This window comes from Mugil cephalus, chromosome 4, assembly GCF_022458985.1.
Source record: "Mugil cephalus isolate CIBA_MC_2020 chromosome 4, CIBA_Mcephalus_1.1, whole genome shotgun sequence".
Classification (NCBI taxonomy): Eukaryota; Metazoa; Chordata; class Actinopteri; order Mugiliformes; family Mugilidae; genus Mugil; species Mugil cephalus.
In genome coordinates, this window is record NC_061773.1 from 26149242 (window position 1) to 26166105 (window position 16864).

At 38.0% G+C, this 16864-nt stretch overlaps 1 protein-coding gene across 1 annotated transcript in view; it reads left to right on the forward strand.

Annotated features, from left to right (window-relative positions):
• Positions 1-4656: 4656 nt before the first annotated feature.
• Positions 4657-16864, forward strand: part of cntn2 (contactin 2) — a 28327-nt gene continuing 16119 nt past the window's right edge. Inside the window, 9 exon segments of the mRNA XM_047584280.1 lie at positions 4657-4944; positions 11465-11542; positions 11827-11968; positions 13406-13578; positions 13680-13775; positions 13869-14081; positions 14791-14893; positions 14996-15177; positions 15279-15415. Coding sequence (XP_047440236.1) covers positions 11485-11542; positions 11827-11968; positions 13406-13578; positions 13680-13775; positions 13869-14081; positions 14791-14893; positions 14996-15177; positions 15279-15415 — 1104 coding nt within the window. The 5' untranslated portion in view covers positions 4657-4944; positions 11465-11484.

Sequence of the window (16864 nt, forward strand, 5' to 3'; positions counted from 1 at the left end):
CAACTTGTTCATGATAATTAAACCAGACAACGCACCAGCACAAGAACAACAGTTTCATGTCACTTTGTCTCTATAGCAGCAACTTTATTAGTGCTCTGACTGTCCACTAAACATGCCCTGGTTGTTTTTAATGGTAGCAGGTCATGGTCTCATGGTCAATGGAGTCATATTTCTACAGTACTTTTCTACTTGTTGGTACTCAAAGCGCTTTACAGTCACAGACTGACAACTACTGACGCACACATTCATACATATTCCAGACGTGACTAAGCCCCTGACTGACAATAAAGGTTCAGTTTAAAACCACACGATGAATTCATCTCTCTGTGGAGTTCCTGTGGTCTTTTTTTTTTTTTACTTGAAAACCAGTGACAGATTTGCACCGAGGTCTGTTCTAGTGAAGACTCAAAAAAAAAAATCTGTAGATTGAAAACAGTCTAATGAGTAACATGATTTTTTTTTCTAAATAAAAAACTGTTTTTAAATGAACAGCTAACAATTGTGAAAAATATATGTATATTAGAATATGGAACAATATAGAGGCTCGTTTACACCGATTTTATTATTATTATTATTATTAATACTCGTGTGTGTGTTATAACCTGATGCAGAGGGAACAGGACAAGAAAAGTCTGTCTTTACTGAACCGTTTTTATATTGTTGTTGGAAACTTATGCAACTTGTTCTTTCTTTTATGTGTCGACGACACAAAGAAAAATGAATCAAATGTTACACATAAACATAAAAGCTTGTTTTAGGTCGTAAGCAGAAATAAGAATTCATTCCATTAATGAGTTTAGGTCGGGAAGGAGGATTTGGCCCTAGTGCAGAGCAGTACATCTCCACACTGACACCACCCGACCATCTATTCGTCACTGTGATATTTCATTAGGTGACATGTTCAGTTGATTTGTTCGTGCATAACTATATGGAAACCACACACACACACACACACACACACACACACACACACACACACACACACACACACACACACACACACACACACACTACAACCTGCCAAGTGAAGACGATAAGTGACAGCAGGTGATTTGTGGAGGCCGGCGTCTGACTTGTGTCTGACTTGTGTCTGCGTTCAGTCCTGAAATGACACAATGAACGGGATGAGTTGGAGCTCAGGGGCCAGACGCTGCAGTGGTGTTTGGGAGGTGGGGGAGGGAGGAAAAAACACTTGGCAGGGCTGATGTTGGTGCGTCTACGCAGCCAAACCAAACACACAATGGAAGCAGCAAATACACAAGGGAAATTTATATTAATTACATGAGCAGTGACGCGAAACTGATGATTATTTCTTCAGGTAGTAAACGATAGAAAGTTTATCTGTAACCTTGTTTCATGCAGCGATGATGAAGTATTTTAATACAGTGATACGTCGACTTTCCAAGACCCACAGTCAGATTATAAAACCATTAATTAGAGTCATTAACAAGACGACGCTTTAATAGATGCAGAAGGGAATCAGTGGAACTACAAAGTTAAAATATGTGAAGGATGGAAAGGAAAGATGATCTTCAGATGGAGGGTGGTGAACTTTGTGTCATGAGGCTGAAGCGAAGCTCGAGGACGATGTTACCAGGTTTTCAAACGGGTGGAAGCCGAGGATGATGCTCTTATTTGGAATGAGTGACTAATGTCGGAGGATGCAAGAGGCTGATGATGGATAAAATATCTACAGACAACAACTGTGGGTTTAGTTGCAGAAACTAAGGAAGGAGTCTGAAAATAGGATTTTATTACCTGGAACAGTGTGAGCACAGATTATTAGCAATTAGTGTTGGATTGCAATTGGTGTTTGGAATTGGAAATTTGGGAATAAGATTGGAAATGGGGTTGACTATGGGGCGGAAGAGGTGAACCAGCCTCTGCACTAGTGTCCTCTAAGTCCAACCAAGAATAAAAGCCTGGGATGCATCGGTGTGGAGCTAAATGTCACTGAAGGGATTTCAAGAAAACGTTTTTAGCTCTATTTTTCAGGCAGCCTGTGGCTTCATAAAGAGGAGGAACAGCAGAGCGGGATGGAGAATGATGAGGAGGCAAAGCTGATCAGGGATATTTAAAGTGAGGAGCAGCCAGAACTGATGATCCTGGTTCTGTTTCCTTAAACCGAAACCAATCAGGATCTTATTCATTTCATACCAGATACATTTCACTTATTACTAAAGTTTTATTTTATTTTCAAAATGAATCATTGGACAGACATTAAAAACTTTTTTTCCCCCTGTTTAGATCTCGACATGATGACACCAACTATTCAGTATCAAAGAAAGCAGCATATGTTCAAACCAGGTCAGTTTGTAACTACATCCATTCAAATAATCTAATCTTGATCTGAATAATCTTTATCTCATGTGCATCCTTTAGTTTTCTACTAAAGAGTCTGAATACGTACGAATTTAGATTTGTCCAAATGTGAACTTATAAATAATGAGTTGGTCCAATTCTTTTATTTTTATTCCAAATCTCTGCAAACATATTTTTAATGTAAACAACAAGTTGACAAAAGCTAAATTACAGCTACTAAATTTATTTGATTAAATCCCGTGTTAGATTTTTACAGTGACTCATAGACGTATGTAATGACTGTGAAATATGAATATGTAGTCATCACATACTATAATAGTATTTAGCCGTTAATGGAAATCAGTTTTTTACCCACAGAGTTTCCTATTTAAACCTCAATAAATCCCTCAGAGCTGAAGAAAATACTCAGATGAGTCTTCTCAAAAAACTCTTCAAGTCCAGTTGCTTTTTTAAAAATGCTTTTTGGATACATACAATGAAATGTCATCATTTAACGTTAAATTTAAAGAAATGTTTATATTCAAATAGATAAATAGAATTGGTTTTTGGTTCCTGTTTATTAACGGAAATGAGCTTAAAATACTTTAAAAATGATATCATGCAAAATAAGACATCGTGAAGCATCTAGTTGATATTTAATCATTAGCTACGGCCTGTTTTCATTCATTCATTCATTCATTTATTTTCTGTAGCAGGTCTCCAGTCTGTCTCAGGGTTAACACAGAGACAAACAACAATGTAAAATGAACAATGAACCCAGAACCTTCTTTCAGTGAGGCCAATAAACAGTGAGTTTCTGGATACATTTAATTAGTATTTATTTATTTATTATTTTTCCAGTTCATAGTTGGTGTAGTTTTGCTTTATTGTTGTTTTTATTACGTTTATGGACAATGGACGTGAATAGATGTGTGCACCAGATTTAGCAGAAAGATAATTTCCATCTATCGTCCAAAAACATAAAAATACAAAAGAAGCCTAGGACACCACGCTACAAGCATTAGACAAAACACACAAACACTACACAAAACACTCCTAGTGTGAAGTGTTGGTTAGTGTTCTGTAAATACATGCGATTCCTAGTTAGAATGGTGTAAGGATATTTGCATTCATTAATGCCTAAATAAAATAATTAAAGTGTAAAGTGCTAATGAAAAATACCAACGTAAACAGATTCAGTTCAATAGCGACGGTGGTTACGTCACAGAGTTACAGGTTTATTTTTTAAAAACCAGCAAAGATAATAAGGCTCCACTCAGAGAAAAAGGATAAATTTAAAATATTAAAACATATAAGGACACTGTGTGAGTAGCCTGTGTGTGAGATCACCTCACTGCTTAAATGCAGGGGCCGCTTTCTCCCCGCTGGTCCCCAGGGGATAGAGGGGAGGGGAGGGGGGAGGGAGGGAAGGAGGGGGGAGGGAGGGGAGGGGGGCAACACCTGCCGCCTCCATGCTTCACTTCCAAGCAGCCGAGCGCGCACAACAAAAGGGGGACGCAGCGTAGAAGCAGCGTCAACAACGCGGAAGGGGGAGACATCACCGGATGTGAGTAGATGTTGCCTTCAAAATAAAAGCTGTGGGATATGTGGGGCCTTTTTTTTATTATTATTTTTCAGCTTTTTTATTTTGTTTTGAATATCAGAAAACAAAGAACATGAGATCATCATGGGCGACACAACAGGTGAAAAAACAACAAAAAAACATTACAGTGTGTTTCATACATGCATCGTGGTGTTGCGTCATACTATTTAGTATTCTGTGCAATGTGCACACACAATCCGTTTTTCCCCAGTGTTCAGTACATTTCTCCAATTCAAGTCTTAAAAAAAGATAAATCTCTCCACATTGCAGATTTATTTTTAGCCACTGGTCTAATTTTGGAGGGGTCTGCAACCATTTTCACGTTTCAGTGTTTCTACTATTCGCCAAAAGTATCTTCAGTATTTATCCTTGGGTAGTATAGGAAGTAACAAAAGAGAAATCTAGCTTCACCCCCAATATTTTGTTAATCTCAGAAGTCACCGCTCTCAAATATAGCTGGATTTTTGGACAAGCCTGTCTCCAACAGAAGTCCCGTGTGGGGCCTTTCCATTTTTTTTTTTTTTTTTTTGTATTCATTTACTTTAATTCACTTTTTTAATTCCTGTAAATACTGTGTATATAGTATATTGTATTTTTTTCTGTTTTTATTTTATTTTTTGATATAAAAACAATAAATAAAATAAAGACAGGCAGCCCAGTGCTGAGTTAAAATGTATTTTTATATTATTATGTACTGAGTGAAACGTTAAGGAGGCGGAAGTGTCGCTCTCTAATTTAAGAGTGAACTTGACTATGGTGAGAAGAACCAGAAGGTGAACGAGCGAAAGGAGGATGTGGGTGGAGAAATAAATCACAGAGAGGGATGACGAGAGGCTGGTCCGTCCTTGAACACGGCTTCTAAAGAATTTCATTGCGGACAGAGCGAGATAACAGCGGAAGAGGAAACAGGGAAGGTGTATTTTTTTATTATTATTATTTTATTATCCGTCGCTCGGCTCCATCCCGCCTCTTGCGCACCATCCGAGGATCCGCATCGCTGCTTTCTGCTGCTGGTTGGAGAGAATCCGCATCTCGGCAAGGTAAACAAACCATCACCTCTCCCGTCTTCCTTTCTGCGGATCCGCCGCTCGTTTGCTGCAAAACGCGCTGCGTTTTCAGAGCGACTTTTGTGCGTTATCAGTAGCGCGTTTTTGACGCAGTAACGTAACTGTGTCTACAGACAAATGCCCATTTTCCTCCTCCTGTGTTTTTTTTTTTCATTCAGATCTGTCAAGTTAATGTCCGTTGTAGTGTAGTGTGCATCACGTAGTTATAAAACAAGACATCTGCAAACAGTATTATTATTATTATATTATTATATGAGTGTTATTTCCACGCATTGTGTCACGATCCTCTATGTTCACGATAGTTAAAGGCACTAGTTTGTAAAAGTCAATCGTTGCTCAGGTTTATCCTCCTGGTTCGTGGTCTCTGATGAGTGGAAGGCTACGGCTTCAATGTGTGAACCTACCGCACAAAGGGTTTGCAGCAAAACCACAATCATTTATTTATCATTTAATTATATAAAGAATGAGAGGGTGGAATTATTTCATTACCAAGGAATTATTATTTATATACATGTGTTTACCTCACTTTTACATGTTGTTTCTTGGTGTTACATTAACGTGCTTCTACAGTCTGTACATATCTTATCATCTGGTTACCAGCACGTTGGCACAGTTTGTAGCTGCACTCACAGCCAGAAGGTCCAGGGTTCAGATCCTGGAGGGTTTGGTTCTCAGGGTGTTTTCTGTGTGGAGTTGTGTGGGTTTACTCCGGGAACTCCGGTTTCCTCCCACCCCTAAAAGAGATGGGTCAGGTTGGTAGCAGATCAGGACCATCCCACCATCAGACCATGTAGTATGTTGTACAATTTCCTTCTATAATGACGAAGAAACTACTTCACTTTACTTGACAGCCATGCACAGGCTTCTAGCACCTGTCTGCAGGTAAATCATTCTGTAGCTAATGGTTTAATCCCGTCCTGAAGCTAGAAATATTTCAATGAAATATTTCAATGACAAAATCTGAGCAATTTACATTTGTGTTTAAAACAGTTTGAAACAGTCAATTTATTTACTTCAGTTCAATTTTATTTATGTAGAATCAATAAAAAATAGTCTCAAGACACTTTAGAAAACCTGAAACGTGACATTTTAACAGGAAGAAACCGTCATCTGCCGAAAGCCGACTGGGTAGAGACAGAAAAATAGAGAGGAACAAGATAAACATAAATGCACACCAAGAATCTGATCGTGATCAGAACCAGACTTTACTACTACAACTCCTTTACTGATCCCAGGGGGAAATTACTTTTCGTTACAGCAGCTCCTACAATAAAAATATGAAAATATGTACAAGTATAAGTGAACATGTGAGTTATTGCTCGTATTAGGAGCATTGGATATAGTGACTCCACAGTCCAATAAATGTATAATATATAAGTAGTCACGTACAAATAAAACAGGAGTTATTGAACAACATTAGTGTAAATATTGGTTATAATGATGATGAGTATATAAAACGAGCTTAAGGACATAAAGATGTTGTTGGATCACAGCTGAGTTAGTGGTTGAATAGAAGAGCTGTAATAGGCAGGTTGGAGAATGATGCGTTCAGGGTGGCGTGGACATGAAGACGTCCAGAGATCAGAGACGCACAACAACCAGGCTCCTTTTTGAATTATTAGATGGAGCTTCACTTTAAAAAGCTGCAGCATGAATACATTTTTATTCGTCTTTGTGTCCAGCTTATTTTTGTGCACAGTCATATTTGCATGTGTATAAAAAGAAAATTGTTCCTTTTTTTAGTGTGAAATGCTCAGTGCAGGTTCTGTTTTAGGATGTTGGAGGCTGAAAGCAGCGTTTGATGAAGCTGATCTGTTTTATATTTCCTGTTTTATTTTTCTTAGTTCACCCCTCCACCCCGGTGTGTATATATAAAACCCGCCTTTCCATTTGTTGTCTGTCACATTGTTTTTGTCATCGCGTTATCCATCCACGTTGTCTCCTGTTGTTTCTTCATTTGGGATTTTACTGCCGTTTCTGCAGAGCCTTTTGTTGCATTTTGTCTCGAACCCTTTAGCCTCATCTCGTCCTCACTTCTCCCGAAAACCTTGACACTGTTCCAGTTCATTATCATGGATTTTACAAAAGAAAATCTTACGTACAAATATTTGTATTTGCTTTTTATACAATACAAAATATTGGCTAAAGATGTGTCTGTGCTGTAGACTTGTATTTAGGACTGAATGCTGTTCATGAACATTTTGGAGCTCATTCATGGTCTTGGTCTCTTTTAAAAGACAAGACTCTGACGTTTCTATATATATCACAAAAATCAGTGGTTTTGTTCTTGAGTGATCAAAGTTGGCACACAGTTAAAAAAAAAATAAGAAGTTGTTGGTTTCGCCTGAATTTTTTTGTTTGGAGAAAATGTGTTGAATCCTATAAAGACTTTTATTAATGAAATCAGAAGAAAATGACATATTGCATCATGCTGCATTTACAGAGCTGTGATTGGTTCAAAGAACTACAGCTGTCCCATATAAAACCCAGAGGAACGTTTACGGAGGCAACGTTTCTACATTAATGTGTAAACATCTGTGTGTATCAGGTCATTAAGATCATGTCTCTTATCTCAGGACAGTGACTTTAATAAAGGGAACATTATTATATTGAGTTATTCACAACATAAAAACTAAAAATGAAAGAAGATAGTTCAGTTCTGTTCTAGAGGAAACAGGCTCTAAAATGAAATACGGCTGCTACGCGCTTCATTTATCTTTTATTCCATCCCTACATCCTGTATCCCACTCATCCTTCTCACGTCTCCACGTGAAAGCTGCCATTGATCCGTCGGCTGAATGGATGAGGCTGCATTTACGGTTCATGTTGCAGTCTTTGAGTTGTAAGGCAGCGATGAAGCCGTCACTAGACGTCTCCTCAGACGTGGCAGATCTGTAGATATATGTGTCCAGCGCACTGAGCGGCTCTTTGTGCTCTAACGGGGGGGGAGGTCGTCACCTCCGTCCCCAAAAGACGTGAGCCACAGTCCCCTCTGAAGACGCCGCTGGTCCGAGTGTCAGACTGTGTAGATGTGGAGATAAAGGAGAAATTCCTTCTGCTCGTAGTCATCATCACGACTGTGCAGAGACACAGACACAGTCAGTTTATTCAGTGTAGTTCATAAATCCTGGAGTTTCCATTCCAGCATTAATAAGGATTTAAATGTTGAGTATCAGTGGCCTGTGCTTTATCTGCAAATTGTTCCTAAAACCAGCTTCTCAATTCAAGATGTGCAGAGCTGTTAGATTTTATTGCAGCACTCAGACTGATTGGAGGCGGCTTCAGTGTATTAATAAATTAACGCCCACACACACACACACACACTTTTACTCTGAATATTGTCACTTTGGTCTTTATTGGCATCGCATAGTTTGTAGTTTGTAAACTACTGGTGCCGGAGAAAAGTGTTGATTAAAGTGTTCGGACACTGATACGTATTAAAAAGCTTCGTTCCTATGTGAACGCTGTTAAAGGAGAGAAAGAGGAGTCGACACTCGTAGCTCCGATGTGGAAAAACAGGCTTATTTTACGACGTAACCGAGGGTTTAAATCGGTGCAGGTGTGTCTGACTTCAAAACTCATGAACCAAACACAGACGTTGATGTCATATAATTATGAAACATTTTTCACATACAAAATACAAATTCAAGAGTTTTACAGAGCAAAATAATCCTGTTTTTCAACATCAGAGCTACGAGTGTGTGACTCCACTTTCTTTTCTTTACCAGCGCTGGCTAACGCTCCCTTTCTGCTTTTTTTATTATATAAATGCTGTTAAAAATGTTAAAATAATGTGCTCATAGTAATTACGTAGCTCATTATGTCTGTTTGCTGTGTGCTTTGGAAAAAAAAAAAAAACATGTATGGAGACAGAACACAAGTGTGGCCGATAGTGATAGATCATTAATCCACCCTTATTTTGTTTATTTATACATTTAATGTATTCTTATTCCCGAGTAAAGTCCTACTGGTTGATAAGGTATTTGAATGTTTATGTAAGATTTAAGATTTGATTCCTTGTGAGGACAGAAGAAATCGTAAACATCGTTGTTATTATTAATCCAGACTGTGTCAGTACCTTAGTTCACTGATGTCATTGCTGCAAAGCTTTTTACCGGACTCTGATTTTTCATTAATTGTCCTCTTTTTCTGCTCAGTCTGACGTCAGAGCACATGAATCTGAGGAAGGAAGGGAAAAGTGAAGGAACTTACACGGAGTTAAATAAGTGCTGAACGGTGGTGGAGAAGAAAAGTGCCCTGAAATAGCTGCATCTGTAGCTGAGTGCATGAGCCAGCAGGCGTTCCCATGCATTGTTAATGGTACGGTGGCCCATCAGGGTCTAATTTACTCCACCGTGCTCTAATAACGTCTGGCCTTGAGTTTTTTCTATTGTTCCCGGCAGCGTCTCCTCCTCCCGACTCCATACGTAACGTCAACTAGACTAACTTAAATTCTCTAATACTTTATTTAATCTTACATACATTTGTAAATAGAAAGTCATGTCTCAAAAGCATCATGTTTAGTTTTCATGCACATGCGGCTGCTACTTGTTGCTATGTCATTAAATTACCGTGATGATGCTAAATCCAATATTAGCATCATTAAGGTAATTTAATGACGGACTGGAAAATAAAAACTCATGATCTTATTCTACGTGCAGATATTTCATGGACTTTTTGAACTGTTTTTAATTATTGTGACTCAGTTGTCACACTGTGTCTGAGTGTCTGTGATGATTAATCAATTAAAATACATTAAAAGAATGAAACAAATCCATCAGGGTGGATTAACTGAGCCAGTGTCTGTGGAGGTGAGAGAAACTTGTACAAACGTACAGTTTATCTGCTCCTTAATGTAGAACGTATTAATAGAGAAAGAAAGCTGCAATAAGTGGAACCGACGTGTGTGAGTTCCTTTGGATTCATGAATAGTTTTTTATTTTTGTGTTTGTTTGGCTTTGTTATTCAAGAAAAGAACATATTTGTCGACCAGAGTTAATGTAAATATCAGCTGCATCTGGAAAAATAACAATTTATCACTGACAAGTTTCTCTGTTGTTTCTGTTTGTATAAGATCATTGTGTTACTGTGTGTTTGCCTTTTTTAGTGTTAATGTCACGCAGTCATAGAGTCACTGCTAATACACAACTGTTGATGTCTGGAGCAGTTTAACAAATGAATGACTGGCTACTAATGTAGGAAATGTAAAGAAACACTGAAGGACACATTATAAAAGGATGAAACTTGTTATCGTTCACCGTCCACCTTCAGAAAACACCAGCACATGTGTGAAAGAATGAGTCATTAAGAGTTTGAAGTTTCACAAACTTATGGAATCATCCTCAAATTAATGATTCTCCTCCTTATTTATTTTATTTTTTATTTGACTTATCTTCAAATAAAAAAAAGCACATGCAGATGAGCCATTAAAACTATAAATGTTTTGAGTCCTAGTAGTTTGCAGAGTAGATCTCAACCTTTGTGACCTGGTTCTATTTTTTAAAAGTTACATTTTTTGGACGTTATTATTATTTAAGCATTAAACACGCCTTCAGCATTTTTAACCTTCAAGCATTAAATAATGAAAATGGGCACCAAAAACCTGGAAATAATTTTGCAGACTTAATTTTTTAACCTTTGTTTGCTTCTTAATGATGAGACCTGATGTTCTGTTTTTCTTTCTCACCTTCACCGTCTCATCTTGTGTCTGGTTCACTTCCCTGTAATTAACCTCATTTATTCAGCCGTTTGTGGTGAGAAACAAAATGTCTTCATTTATCATTTAGTCGCAGTTTTACAACTTCCTTCACAGCAGAAGAAAGAAAGGTATCGTTGTCTTATTAGATTTATTAATGGTGTTAATCTCTCTCATCCTTCAGTAAGAACCTTTATTAAATCAGAACATTAAATGTGTTTCCTGTCTCTGCTCTTCCATTATATGATGCACTGATCTCTTCTTCTCACCTCTTCTCTCTTTATAATTTTGGTTCTCCAGCTTTTACTCTTCCTTTTATGCGCCGCTTCTCGCTCATAGTTGTGCTTTTTCTATCAGGTTTTAGGGCTAAAACGGGGTCCAGGGTTTAACTATAAGACATAAAATAAATAACTCTTTTAAAATCTGACCTGCGCTGCAAAAATAAGGAATTTCAAGAAAGCAAAAAAATCCTTGTATTAAAGAAATGCATCTTATATTTTGTTCAGAGACAAGAACTTTGTGCTTATTTTAGGAATAAAAAAAAAGCTCAACCCACTGGCAGATTTATTTTCTTAATACAAAATGATTTGATTGAATATAAGAATGTTTAGTTTCTTTGTAGTAATACTTTTTTTTGCAGTTTATCTAAACCTAAAACACAGTTCTATTCAAAGTGTTAATATCTTACCTTAGTTTGCTGATGTCTGGGTTTTCATGAATCGTCTCGTCCTCTTTTCTGCACAGTGTGAACGTCTCTTACTCTGAGACGATTGGAACCGGTTTCCATCTTGGCTGCAGGTCTTTTTCCTGTCCAGACGATGGCGCTCTTGCTGCGTCTGCTCATCCTCAGCTCAGTTATCCTGAAGGAGGCCGTTGGTGAGTTGCTCTTTAACACTCGTTGGTGATGATAATTAATGAACTTTTAGCTCTTTTTGTGTAGTAAAAGAACTTCGGTGGTAACATTATTCAGTTCTCATTGTCTCTGGTGTCTCTGTCCTTTATTCTGGTCTCTGGTCACTTTGCTTTTCATTGATATTTAAGCATCTGCATGATTTATTGCAGTGTTTGCAGACATTATCAGGCCAGGACTCAACTTTCCACAAATACTATACCTGCAGCTTGAGGACAAATCTTTATATTTATTATTTTTTTTTGTCCAGGTGGAGATGTGTGCGTGTCAGGTCACGACAGTGGACCTGTGTTTGAAGAACAGCCAAGTAGCACGATTTATCCCGAGGGTCTGACTGAAGGGAAAGTTACTCTCAGCTGCCAGGCCAGAGCCAGTCCAGCCGCCTCCTATAGGTGCGTAACAAACACACAAACACACACAGAAGCTGCTTCACAAAGACGACAGTGTTGTCTTAAGCCATGACAAAACAGAGATATCACAGCTACGCAACATTTAAGGAATTTCTTCATAATAAACATTGATAAATTAAAAAAAAAACAAAAAAAAAAACAATGTGGATATCAGTGTTTATCAGTGTGTGAGGTGTGAGATGGAATAAAAAACTAAACTAAATTTAGGTTATGTAAGTTACACAAACTGTAAATGGAACAGATAATTTGAGTTTACTAGAAATACAGTGATGAAACAAGACCACAAGAGATTTATAGAAATATTTAACAGTTTTAATGAGAAAAAGTAGAGAAAAATACACTATTAATCTCAATTTGCCACGATGGTGTTTCGTACTGTTTCGGTTTTACCAGACTAATGTAAAACCAGGCTAATGTAAAACCAGGCTATTGTGTTTATAGTCTTATAGTTTATAGTCTTCATGGTTTTCCAGTGGTTCTGGATTTGTTCCGCTCTTCATTATATCCTGAACCCTTTTTAAACAGTTCAATATTTCTGTTGTTTCTATATTTTTTTTCTAATTGTGTGATAATGTCTAGTTCTTTCAGAGTTGTTATTAAAAACTCTCCAGTTGAGAAGCGTCACTCGAACGTTTACATGACTTTAGATCAGTTTGGGAAAAGGAATATTCTACCCCAAATTAAATGTAATTCGGTCTGGGCCTGTTTATTCTCAATGAGGTGTTTATATGGAATATTTGGGATTCTGAATCAATTGTAATCAGAATATTTGGCTCCATGTAAACTCAGCTGATGACTCTGGACGAGGCTGCGTACGTAGGTTACGACCAACTCATTTTAGTTCAGGGGCCACATACAGTAACACAACAGCTTATTAACTTGTAAATAACGACAACTCCAAATGTTTCCCTTTGCTTTAACGTAACAAAAAAAGGACAGTTACATGTAATGAATTAAATTTCTTAAGAGGTGCAAGTTCAGTTTCTTATTTTATCTAAAATTTTCAGCTAATATCTTCATTGTAATTTTTGCAAATTCAATGTGGGCCAGATTGGACCCTGGAACTTATGTTTTACGCCCCTGCTTTAGAGTTTCCGTCTTTGCAAATGTCATTATGTTACGTGATCAGACTGGAGCTTATGTTGTAACACTCTCTTACAGGCTTCCTCTTCCACTGCTCTTTACTAATTTACCTTTGGATTATTCATTTGTCTTTTTTTCACTTGGTTTCTTCTCCATTTATTTCTCCTTTCTTCTGAAGAAGAACTTAAATAATTAAATCCTTAGCCTCACGTAGCGTATCTCGTTAGCATGTGTGTTTTCTATGACCACGTCCTTGTTAAAGAGACAAATACTGTAATTACAAGTTATCCTGTGACTGTTTTTAACCTCTTTGCTGCTGCGTCTCGTGTCTTGCAGATGGCTGTTGAACGGCACCGAGGTCCCGCTGGGTTCGGACCGGTACACCCTTGTCGCTGGGACCTTGGTGATTAGCAGCCCTGAGTCTGTTCGCGACTCCGGTTCGTACCAGTGTTTGGCCATAAACCGCTGTGGAACCATCATCAGCAGAGCAGCTAATCTCAAATTTGGCTGTGAGTGAGAACAGACCTTTGGAGCGTCAGTGTGTTATTGTTGTATTATCGTATGTGATAATAATCTCTCTGCTTTGTTTTAATTTACATGTTTTGTGTAGACCTCCATGACTTTCCTTCAGACAGCAGGAGCCCTCAAACAGCGTATGAGGGCGTAGGAACCTTCTTGGCCTGTCAGCCTCCTCAACATTACCCAGGTACCTCCCTCCTTTCCTTTACTTCATGGTTTCTTATCCACACTACAACCTGGATATAATCCCTAAAAATTCTTTTTTATTTCTCCCCTTCAGCTCTGTCTTATCGCTGGTTTATCAATGAATTTCCGAACTTTATCAAGAAGGACGACGAGCGCTGGTTTGTGTCGCAGGTGACGGGGAACCTGTACCTGGCCAGAGCCGAGCCGAATGACACCGGGAACTACTTCTGCTTCACCACCATCCACATGGACATCAGCACCAAGAGCACGTTCAGCAAGGCCAACCAGATCACCGTGCTCCCAGACGGTAGGAAAGCTAAGTCTTCTAAGAAATGAGAGTAAAATAATGAAAGCGCCAACGTAGGGCGACAAAACCTGCAGTTAATAAATTATGCATTCCACCTTCTGAGACACGCTGCAGCTATGTGCATCTTGCCAGTAGTTTAATGGGCGGACAACAATAATAGGACTATTTTTTTTTTCTTTTTTTATTCTACTTTAAACAAATTTACTTAACACGTCATTTCTACAGTGAAAAAATGGCGTTGGGTTTCCCCACCCTGTTTGTCTCCCCCCTTCACCCATTGTTAACCTCCCTAAAATAAAATAAATAGATAAATAAATAAATTAAAAATAATAAGAAAAATTTAAAAAAATTAAAAGAAAAAAACAAACAAATTGAGCATCTTTATCTATAAATAAATAAATAATTCATAACTCCATGTACGTAAATGAAGATTACACATATATAGAGCAACACATGTACAGGCTTAAAAAATAAAAATAAATCCACAAAATGACCTTTTATTTTTAAAAAAAGCGAAATACAGTTCACGTATTCAAACTTTGTTATAAGAGGTTGTTGGTGTTTATAGAACTTTTCAGTGGATCCACACAGAACAAATTTAAAATTCAAATTCAAATGAATCTTTCCACTGTTAAAATGTGATACTGATAATGTAACAAGAATATAAACGGGATTTAATCAGAATATTCACTGATTCATATTATTTCAGTCAATCCCAGGAAGTCGTTACCGAGTATTAAGGTGCGGTTCCCTGGAGAGACCTACGCCCTCGCTGGACACACCACCCAGTTAGAGTGCTTTGCTTATGGAAAGTAAGTTCACCTCTGAAATTACTGCATGATGTGTTTTTTTATTATTATTTTTTTTATTTACTTTAAGTGTGTTACTTTGGTTTCTATTCCCTCATCTCACAGTCCGGTCCCAAAGATACGATGGAGGAAGGTGGATGGTTTGATGCCGTCTAAGGCCGGCTCCTCTGTGGACGGTCCCACCCTGATCCTGCCCGAACTCTCCTTTGACGACGAGGGTATTTACGAGTGTGAAGCGTACAACTCGGAGGGGAGTGACGCATACCAGGGACGCATCAACGTTCAAGGTGACACAAACATGCAGCAAAGCACTCGCTGTTCTCTGTGGTGTTTTATCTCCGTCAGCGCTTTAAATCCGCTTTAAACTATTTTCATTTGATTTCTCCAGCTCAGCCAGAGTGGTTGCAGGTTATGAGCGACTCAGAGGTGGAGATCAGCTCGAAGCTTCACTGGAGCTGTGTGGCTGCTGGGAAACCACGACCCTCTATACGTTGGCTACGCAACGGACAGCCTCTCACCACACAGGTAACACATGGAGACACTCGGCTTAATCAAGTTAACTCTAAATTCGACTTTCTGAATGTGGTCCTTGTCCCAGTTTACATGCAACGGAGAAAATTGAATAATTGACGGGAACATGTCCTCCTCCTCCACACTAGGGGGCGTTTTTCAACCAGATGGATAATAGTACTAGTACGTAATGTGTGCGCTACCTCTGGTGCAGATACGATGTTGCTGTCCGTACATGCAGATGAAAATCGATCTCCAGTCACATTATCTTGGTGTCTTAATCGGATAAAGAGAACTCTGAATTTAGTCAGAGTTACATATTAACATGCACTTAAGTTGTCCAATTAAAAGTCAGATTAAGGCAATAATTCTTCTTCTATACATGCATGTAAACGTACTGACTATCACATGTAACATATTATTACCTCCACACAAAGTTGCATGGAAATATTCTTTCTATTCGCTATTACCCTTAAAAAGGGATGGGAACATAGACCATATAAATACAAACGGCGTGACTGCTCTTCCAAAGTGAAGTCAAAGCCAGTAGAGCTCCCCCTGGTGTCTGACTGCAGTACAGGTCATAAGCTCCACCCCCTTCAAGTTGGTTAGGTCAAATTAAAACACTAAAATACACGTCAAATAATTTTGAAGGATAATTTTAGGTAGTTATAGATATTATATAATACTGATGCGTGTTCAAGCGTTTTAGTTATTATAATAAATATATTATTATGTAAAAGGAATGATCAAAACATGGTCCACAAACCCTTCACACTTGATAAACTCCCTCCCTGAGCTCCTCACTCAACCCACAGACCTCATATTTCCCAGGATGACCACCCTGTCCTACCAGTACAGAATATTTAGTGATTCAGGAAGTTAAAAACATGTCAGGATTGCTTAGATGTTAGTTAAATGGGAAAGAAGTAGGATTAGAAGAATAAAGATGTGTGTCGAAAGAAGAGGTTTAAACATGTAAAAAAACAACAATAAATAAATAAATATCGATTGCTGCCCCAAAAATCAGACAGCATCAAAAAGGCAAACCACGTAATCATGTTCATATTTTCTGGGAATGTTCAGTTCTATGATCCTATTGGCGAGAAATAGTGGAGGAAATTAAATCAATAGTAGGCTATGACATTAATCATAATTTTTGCACAATTTATCTTGGTAATATTTTCCCCACAATTAATGTTACCGATAAATATTTGATTAAAATAATGCTAGTAGCCAGTAAAAAAGCTATCAAAACAGTCCCCATCAAAAGAGGAATGGATTGCAATTGTTGAGGAAGTGTATGATATGGAAAAAACTGACTTTTTCCCTCAACATGTGCATGAACAAATTCACTACATACTGGAGGAAATGGACGCTCATTTCCTGGTCTCTCTCCACTATTTCTCTGCTATTTCTCTTGTTCACAACACCAGTAATTTAATTATTTATTAATTAATTTAT